General features: G+C 42.2%; 2 protein-coding genes across 2 annotated transcripts; both read right to left on the bottom strand.

Annotated features, from left to right (window-relative positions):
• Positions 1-233: 233 nt before the first annotated feature.
• On the bottom strand, positions 234-2,726 carry LOC115985938. The gene is made up of 3 exons (XM_031108822.1): positions 2,578-2,726; positions 1,837-2,523; positions 234-1,632 (listed from the first exon to the last, which is right to left on the bottom strand). Exons 1-3 carry the CDS (start codon positions 2,724-2,726, stop codon positions 234-236), a joined length of 2,235 nt encoding a protein of 744 aa, XP_030964682.1.
• A 243-nt stretch (positions 2,727-2,969) lies between these two features.
• LOC115985937 lies at positions 2,970-3,935 on the bottom strand. Its single transcript, XM_031108821.1, has one exon. It carries the CDS (start codon positions 3,933-3,935, stop codon positions 2,970-2,972), a length of 966 nt encoding a protein of 321 aa, XP_030964681.1.
• Positions 3,936-9,594: the final 5,659 nt, after the last annotated feature.

The raw sequence follows: 9,594 nt of genomic DNA, 5'->3' as shown, positions 1-9,594 counted from the left end.
TTGACCAGGGATCTGGAGCCGGCATGGTCGCCACAGATTCCACCGTGTACTTCCTCCAGGATGTATTTGGCCTCTTCCTCATCGACGCACTTCAAGTAAGGCATAGAGAAGCCTCTCTTGTACAAGACGTCATTCAAGATCGTGAATCTGGCTGCTCTCTTCTTGACCTTTCTGGCTTCTTTTGTGTTTTCAGGGAGGTGCCCGTCCTGAAGGAAAGATATTATGGGCGTCATCTAGGTGTCTGTGCTCTGGAGGGTGAACACTGCAACCTCTTCAATACTAGGGTGTTTCTGGACCTCTATTGCCAAGTCCATGGTCGTCCTCCCTTCTTCTGATGATGCTAGTTTTGACACTTCGTCAGCCCCCATATTCTGGCTTCTTGGGATCTGTACGAACTCCACTGTATCGAACTCCTGAGTTAGTTGTCTCGTTAGTTTTAGGTATTTCTGCATCCTTTCTTCCTTTGCCTCGTACTCTCCCCTGATCTGTCCGATTACCAGCTTTGAATCACTCTGGATCAACAAGTTTTTGGCATCAAGAGCTTTCCCAAGCCTCAAGCCCGTCAATATTCCTTCATACTCAGCTTCATTATTCGTGGCTGGGAACTTTAGTTGGACCCCATATTTCATCACTTCTCCGTCGGGGATGGTTATGACGACCCCTACTCCCCCCTTCTTTTTGGCTGACGAACCATCTGTCTGTATTGTCCATTTATCGACTCCGTCAGGAATTCCATCTTCGTCTGGGAGAGTGAATTCAGTGATGAAGTCGGCCAGAGCTTGCGCCTTGATAGCAGTTCTTGGATGGTACTCGATGTCAAATTGACTAAGTTCAATTGCCCACTGGACCATTCTCCCTGCTGCTTCTGGTTTGTTCATTGATTTCTTGATTGGTTGATCCGTCATCACAAGGATAGGATTTGACTGGAAATATTGCCTGAGCTTGCGCGAGGCTACTATTAGTGCAAACGCAATCTTTTCGATCCTTGGGTATCTGAACTCAGCTCCTTGAAAGGCTTGGCTGATGTAGTAGACCGGGAGTTGCTTCTTGCCTTCTTCTCTAATCAAAGCTGCACTCACTGCCGAGGCTGACACCGCCAGGTACAAGTATAGGTTTTCTCCTTCTTTGGACGGGCTTAGAAGAGGCGGACTGCTCAGATATTGCTTCAGTTCTTGGAAAGCCGCTTCGCACTCGTAGGTCCAAGCAAAGGCCTGCTTCAAGGTCTTAAAGAAGGGCAGGCATTTGTCTGTGGCCCTAGAGACGAACCTGTTTAAAGCCGCTATCCTTCCGGTGAGTTTTTGAACTTCCTTGACGGTCCTGGGGGACGTCATGTTGATGATGGCTTGCACTTTTTCTGGATTTGCTTCTATTCCTCTTTGGGACACCATGAATCCCAGGAATTTTCCCGAAGCAACCCCAAAGACACACTTACTTGGATTCAATCTCATCTGGTGTGCTTTGAGGGTTGTAAATGTCTCCTTCAGGTCGTCCAGGTGTGCGAGCTCTTCTTTGCTCTTGACGAGCATATCGTCCACGTACACTTCCATGTTCCTGCCAATTTGTTGGCTGAACATTCTGTTCACCAACCTCTGGTACGTAGCCCCGGCATTCTTCAGCCCAAATGGCATCACCCTGTAACAGTAGAGTCCTTGACTTGTGATGAAGGCGGTCTTCTCCTAGTCTTCTTCAGCCATCCTTATTTGGTTGTATCCTGAGAAGGCATCCATGAATGTCAGTAATTTGTGTCCGGCTGTGGAGTCCACAAGCTGGTCTATCCTGGGTAGGGGGAAGCTGTCCTTTGGGCATGCCTTGTTTAGGTCGGTGAAGTCTACGCACATCCTCCACTTCCCGTTTGCTTTCTTCACCAGGACTACATTTGCCAGCCATTCAGGATAATACACCTCCCGGATGAACCCTGCCGTCAGGAGTTTGGTAACTTCCTCTGCAACTGCCTGGTCTCGTTCTGGAGCGAAGGTTCTTCGTCGTTGCTGGACGGGTTTCCGTTCTGGGTCCACATTCAACTTATGCTGGATGACTTCTGGGGATATGCCCGGCATGTCCTCGTGACTCCATGCGAAGGCGTCTAGATTCTCTTTGAGAAACTTTATAAGTTTTGTTCTCATCTCGGGGCTCAACGTCGTTCCTATCTTGGTCGTCTTGTTCGCCTCTCCTTCTACCAACTCCACCGTCTCCAGGGCCTCTATCCTGTCTTCTTCCTTCTCCTCAATCATCCAAGAATGGTTCTCCTTCCCAGCCAGGACGGCTTGGTAGCACTCTCTTGCTAGGACTTGATCTCCTTTCACTTCACCGACACCATTATCTGTTGGGAACTTTACCTTCAAACAATAAGTTGACGTTGCCGCCTTCCACTTATTGAGAGTGGGTCTTCCAACGATGACATTGTAGGATGAGGGACAATCCACCACCAGGAAATCTACTTGCCGAGTCAACTGCACTGGGTAGGTCCCCGCCGTCACCGTCAATGTCACTATACCCCGGGGGTAGACCCTGTCTCCACTGAAGCTGACGAGTGGAGAGTCAAAAGGGCGCAGTCTTTTTGGATCTAGTCTCAGCTACTGGAAGGCTGGGAGGTAGATGATGTCCACAGAGCTGCCATTATCGACGAGGATCCTTTTGGTATTGAACCCTTCTATATTTAACATTATGACCAAGGGATCGTTGTGGGGTTGCTTTACTCCCATGGCATCTCCCTCATTGAAAGACATGTCTTCGTATGTTCGTCGGTGCTTGGACGGGGGTACGGTGTGGACGCTGTTAACTTGTCTTTGGTATGCCTTTTTGAGTGACTTAAACGACCCTCCTAAGAACGGCCCTCCTGTGATCGTGTTGATCTCCCCGATCACTTTGTTTGGAGGATGGGACGGACGATCGTCATCCCGGGAGAACGATTCGTGCTGGGTTTTGTCGTCGTTTCTGGACTTGCTATATTCTCCTTTCTTCACGTATTTCTATAACTTCCCTTTCCGTATTAACTCCTCTATCTGCTCCTTCAAGTCCCTGCAATCTTCGGTGTTGTGGCCGTGATCCTTGTGGAACTGGCAGTACTTGTTCTTGTCGCGGACATTAGGGGATGAGTGCAATGGTCTGGGCCATTTGAGATAATGCTCGTCCTTGATCTGCGTGAAAATCTTGTCAACAGGCATGACCAGAGGAGTAAATCTTACCGTCCGAGGATTTTTATCATCTTTCCTCTTATTCCCGTCGTTGTTCTGACGATCTGGTCGATCTCTCTTCTGCCCCCTACGATCGTCTTCCCTCCTTGCCTTGTCGCCTGGCTTCTCGGTATCCTTTATGGCCGCTAAAGCGTCTTTAGCATTCATGTATTTCTGTGCCTTCAGGAGCATTTCTGCCATCGTCTTTGGTGGATTCTTAGCGAGGGAGGCCACAAGATCTCTAGACCTCAGCCCTGCTTTGAAGGTCGTCAGCTGCACCTTGTCATCGGCTTCGTCCACCTCCAAAGTCTCCCGGGTGAATTGTTTGACATATGACCTCAGAGTTTCCTTCTCTCCCTGCTTTACGGTAAGTAAGTAGTCTACCGGCCTTTTTGGACATTGTCCCCCTATGAAATGGCGTAAGAAGGCACTGCTTAATTGCTCGAAGTTGTCTATGGACGAGGTCCGCAACTTCGTGAACCATTCTCTTGCAGCTCCTTTGAGAGTGGTTGGGAAGGAGCGACACAGTATCTCGTCAGACGGTTGTTGAAGACGCAGAGTCGTCTTAAAGGTATTAAGATGATCCTGAGGGTCCTTGAGTCCGTCGAATGGCTCTAGTTGAGGTAAACAGAATTTTGACAGTACGGGGCACTCAAGCACCGCTGCGGTGAAGGGTGAATCCGTAGCCCTTACCATTTTGTCCACACTCCGGTCCGTTTTCTCTTTGATGGCGCTCCTTAGTTCGTCCATCTCTTTCCTCATTTCTCGAAGAAGATCTGAATTCTGTTCGTCCGGGGTAGCTGGCCTTTGGGGGGTACCTCTCCTGTGGCTATCCCCTTCTCCCTCCAGGTTACCCTTGGACCGGCTTTCGTCCTGTTGGGCCTGTTAAACCTGTTGGAGTCGTAGCTTCATCTCCTGGTTTTGTTTGGTAAGTTCTTCAATGGTGGCTGTAAGGGCTTGAACTTGCTGGGCCAAGGCTGCTGAATCTGGGTTGGATTCCATCTGGATATAGAGAATTAATGGAAACTACGTTTTCGAATATGAATCTGAAAACTCGTTCCCATAGACGGTGCCAAACTGATGGAACACAAACTCGTCAGTAAGAGTGGGCAGATGGAATCCCTTGTGGTGTGCGAGGGTATGCTCGATGAGGGTCACCGGTGTGGTGCCTGCCACAACATCTCCGATGCCAAAGTTAGGATAATGATCAAACAAAGTAAAGAATCCGAATGTACTCTCAAAGTGTCAGTGTATATCGTACCTTCTGTTGACTGTGTGAGAGCTTTATACCTGCGGCCTTAGGGGCTAGCCGTTGGGGTTGTTAATGCTTTCTCAAGTAACGCCCCTGGTCCAATAATGAGACTTTTAAGAGGTTCCCAACGGTCTGCTTGGTTGATTTCGTAACTGCTCAGGTCATTGATTGACTGCATTGAATGACTCCCTGCCTTCGTCAGTGATGATAGCTTTCTTCGTTGTTCCTGATGACTTCGTCAAGGATGCTTCCTTCGTCATTAATGTTATCTTCGTCCGTGGGATGTGGCATCGTCATTCCCATCACCAATAATTATTTTATTAAGACACCACTGTGGCGTGGTTGTGGGTGTTATTGTAGTAAATATATTATTTTATTATTTTTTACATTTTTTTATTGTGTGGAATACTAAAATAAGACTACTAATATTTGGTATTTTGTAAAGTCGGGTGATAAAATAATTCTTTATGATGTTAAATTGCTAAATTTTTGACACTACAAATGTTAATGCTCTTATACGTCAAAAATTGGATTGACGGCGGTAACAAAAATTAGTAAATTTGTCGGGATTTTACCAGCCAGCCAACTTTCTTACCCAAAAGCAGGGATGGAAAACAAGGTAAAGAGAGCCATGCGAGAAAAGCTTTGTATATATTTATAGAAGCTGGGGCCCTCATTTATCTTCGGATTTTCCAATACAGTTTCCACATTAGGTTAATTCTATGCAAGAATAAAAAGAAGACTGACTAAACTCTGTATTTGGGGTCAATCATTAAATTGTTATCCAATAGAGCCTTTTTAAAATAAAAAATTAAAATGTTTTCCCGGAAAAGTCTGAAGTTGTCATCACCGACCTGCTTCCAGAGCTTTGCGTGTTTCAAGCTTTAAACAGATTTATGAAAAGGAATATTTGGTGCAGTCGCATGTGACGGATTTGCCCTTCACGTGTTTCAGGATTTTTTGTGAGGGCACGTGTTTCAAGTTTTTAAATGAAAGCGAGTATTAGCATCATTCTCTCTATTAGAGCATCAGTAGTATATGTTGCAAAAATTATGTCATTTTACAACATCAGAGACATACTTTATTATTTTACCATATCATTTTACAATATCCCATTTATCAGATATTTTATCATTCAATTCTATACATTAAAATAATATTTACTACACATTAAAATAATATATTATCACATTCTCATTATCATCCACAACAGCCACAACATCAAAGTTCAATAAAATAATAATTTTTTGTTTACCACATCTATCCGTATCATTGCAAACCACATATGTCCGTACCATTGCAAATTTGCAATGGTACAAACACAAATGGTATAATTTTACAACATTTGCAATATCTGATGGGGAGCTGATTTTCCTTATTGGTGTGGGATATGTGCCAAATATTTAGCATTTGGCACATATCCCACATCTACTGTGGGTGCTCTTAGAGCATCTCCATTCGGAAATGTCATCTCATCTTATTTTACCATCCCAAAAAGTTACTTTACTACTTATACCATACAATTTTTCAATACTTCTAACATCCCAACTTTTATTTTACAATCCTACACACTAAAATAATATAAATTATATAATAAAATAATATTTAAAATTTATCTATCACTCCTCTCACTTCATCCTTATACTTGCCTCTCTGAGTCTCTGTCCCTCTCTCAACAACCAAACAACCCAATCATCACCACACCACCACCACCACCATGCCCACCAAAATCCCACCGGAACCAAAAGCCCAAATTAAGGGGAAAAAAAAAAAAAAAAAAAACCCACCAAATCACTGCCACATCCACCGAGCGAAACCATAATCGGCAACATCGGCGATCTTAAGTGAAACCATCATCAGCAATCTTGAGCGAAACCATCCTCGGCGACATTGGCAACCCACCAATCTCCACCGAGAAACCCACCAAACTGCACCGATCCATACCCACCCCAATTGTACGATCTAGCCGCCTCTCTCTCCACCAATCCCCACCACACGTCCATCATGATCCCCTCCATTCCAGCACTCTTCAGTGCTTGCAAACTTGCGTTCATCGCTTTCCACCTATTCACTGCATTGTTCATCGTCACGCTATCCAACGCCATCATCACGGAGAGATCGACTCGTGTCTCGGCTCGTGTCATGGAGAGATCAGCTCGGAGTTCCGGTGAGAGCTTCGATGTGGTGCGCGATGCTCAACGCCATCGAGTATCTGAGAGTGTGATAGAGAAGAGGGAGAAAGAGAGGAAAGTGTGAGAGACAGAGAAAGACGGAGAGATAGATGAGAGATGAGAGAGAAAAAAAAGTTGAATAAAATATTAATATTATTTTTGGCATAGTGCTACAATGCCATCCTACATGTAAGATGGCACTGTTGCACTATGCCAAAAAAATTTGGAATTTCCCACTTTTGGCCTTCCAGCTGTTGGGTGTATTTTAGGCCTAAATGCCAAATGTTGCTTACATTTGACATTTCCAAGGCTGGTTAGGGATGCTCTTAATGTCCTATAGGAACTCGGGAAGAGATTATATTATATATTTATGTATAGTACATTTTTTTTTTTTTGAAAAAAAGGTAAGATCATAATATTAAATTAAATTAGTTTGGAATACACTTTCCAACTCAGCAGGTAGTTCTTCTACCCAAACATCGATCTGTAGATGAAACTGCTCTTCTTGCAAGGGCGTGAGCTAACAAATTCCCACGCCTTTGCACATGACTAAAACTATAAGACTGAAAATGACTCGCCAAATGGTGAATATCCTCAACAATATGCCCATACAAAGTGTGACAGTCAACTGGATCCCTTAAAGCCAAGACCACCTTAGACAATCTCCCTCAACTAGAACGTTAGCTAGGCATAATTCCTGCGGAAAAACAACTCGACGGGCAACTAAAGCCTCAACCAACTCCACCGAGTGAGGGAGAGGGATTTTCTGAGATAAAGTGCCAATAATCGCTCCACTTGAGTCTCGTATAGTCACCCCAATACCTCCACAGCCCGAACCTTCAAACAAAGCAGTGTCAAAATTCACCTTATACAGGCCATCCAGAGGACGAGTCCAACGCACAGGGGCTACAGGAACACTCAGACCTGAAGTAGATTGGTAGGCATCAAAATACTCCTGTACCAAAGCTCGAGCTCGATCTCCAATTTCCTTCAACGGCCAGGTTGGCTAATTAACTCTCAGATAATTACGCCTCTGCCACAGACACCAGGAAATGGTAGAAAACAGAGCAATGTGAAACACCAACCCCGATCGCATCACCTCACTCAATAACTCAGTAAAGTCCCGATGCTGCTTCCTGTAATACCTGGCAAAACAAATGTCAGATTTCCATACATCTTGGGCATGATCACACAGCCACAAACAATGCATCAATGATTTGGTCTGCTCAGCACACAAAGGACAATAAGCATCAACAGGAACATGTCGTAGTCGAAGATTCTGGGTGGTAGGCAGTGAATCATGAGCAGCTCACCAAATAAAGTGGCGAATTTTATTCGGTGTCTTGATTTTCCAAATCCCCTTCCACACCTTACTTACTTCATCCGACGATGATGAACATGGATTTGATGACCTTGCTGTGGACTCCAACATTCGATAAGCACTCCGAACGCTAAAATCCCCATCTGGAGCAAGAGGCCATATTAGCTTATTCGTCACAGACCCTTCACAAACTGGAATCCTTAAAATTGTTTGTCTCCCATGACAAAAAAATACGCTCCACCAAACCTGGATCCCAAACCCTTCTACCCTAAAAAAGCAGATCCTTCACGTACTCTGCATCAGTCGAATTCTGCAGAGAAATTACTCGGCTGTTGGACAGATTCGGCAACCAACTATGCTCCCAGATTTTAATAGATTCTCCATCCCCTACTCTCCAAACAGCGCCATGTTGAATAACCTTCCTTGCCTAAAGAATACTCTGCCAAGCAAAGGAGCTTCCAGGATGAACCAGGGCCTCCATAATATTCCCAGTGGAAAAATATTTGGCACTAAAGACCTTATAGAATAAAGTATCTTTGTGATGCAAGAGACGCCAAACCTGTTTTGCAAGAAGAGCATCATTGAAATTACTTATTATGTGTTAGAATATTTGGATAATTTATATAGCATGTCATTAAAAGAGAGGATATTAAGAATATGAACAAATTGTTTGAGTGAATTTATAAATATTTAACTATTTTTACTAATTTAAGCGTGTAATTATCTTTTATAGCTTTGTGTGTAATTATTATTATTTTCTATACCTTATTTCAATTGTAGTTAAAGCAACTCAATTTGAGTAAGAATCACAAATAAAAATGAATTAATTAATTATATATATATATATATATATATTATTTTCTATACCTTATATGCGAAGTTCTAAATATTTAATAATTTAAGAACACAATTATTTCATTTTTATATCTTTGATTGCGTGCATTATTAAATTTGTTTTTACCATTTGATGTTTTTGTTTCAATTGTTTCCAAAAAAAATATTCGGAAAAATGTTATACTTTAAATCATTATTTTCTTTTCTTTTCTTTTTGATAAAAATTATTCTTACATAAATTTGATAAAAATAACCATATAAATTTCTTTATATAAATATGTAATGCAGCATCTATCGATAATCGATGCAATTTCTAATTTTACTCCATTAATACATTACAATAAATTAGTAGACTAAAGTAAACTTTTAGCACTTAAACTTGGGGTTTGTTTTCATTTTGCACCTTTATGTTTCAAAAATATTGACCCTTTGTGTTTGATTTCAGTTTCATATTTTCTCTCATGTCCATTTTCGCTATAAATCTAACCGTTAAGTGTAACACAAGTGGTGTCTACATTAAGCCACGTCACCCAAAAATTTTAAGTGTCTATTTGGTAAAGATTATTTTTGCCAACTTATTTTACTATTCAGTTTATTTTTGCTACTATTTATACGCTCTATTTATTTTAATAGAAAACCTTGTGTAAAGATAGTTTTCCGTGTTTTCCATTTTTGGTAGCATAAAAAAAGATAAGTCAAAAGAAAACTATATTTGGTCAACATAAAAAGTATGACTTATTTTTAGAAATTTTTTTCCATTAAATTAAAAAAAAAAAAAAAAAAAAAAAAAAAAAAAAAACAACTCTATTTCACAGCAAACTAAATAAGGAAAGTTAGGAGGTT

The sequence above is a fragment of the Quercus lobata genome, chromosome 4 (assembly GCF_001633185.2).
Source record: "Quercus lobata isolate SW786 chromosome 4, ValleyOak3.0 Primary Assembly, whole genome shotgun sequence".
In the NCBI taxonomy this organism is placed as follows: domain Eukaryota; kingdom Viridiplantae; phylum Streptophyta; class Magnoliopsida; order Fagales; family Fagaceae; genus Quercus; species Quercus lobata.
The sequence above is the reverse complement of the archived record's forward strand: the minus strand, read 5'-3'. Positions and strand labels throughout refer to the sequence as shown.

Coding starts and splice junctions, on each gene's coding strand:
- LOC115985938 (XM_031108822.1), bottom strand. CDS start 2,726: ATGTCTTTCAATGAGGGAGATGCCATGGGAGTAAAGCAACCCCACAAC. Junction 2,524..2,577: donor ATCTACCTCCCAGCCTTCCA/GTAGCTGAGACT, acceptor TCCACTCGTCAG/CTTCAGTGGAGACAGGGTCT. Junction 1,633..1,836: donor GCAAACGGGAAGTGGAGGAT/GTGCGTAGACTT, acceptor CTACTGTTACAG/GGTGATGCCATTTGGGCTGA.
- LOC115985937 (XM_031108821.1), bottom strand. CDS start 3,935: ATGAGGAAAGAGATGGACGAACTAAGGAGCGCCATCAAAGAGAAAACG.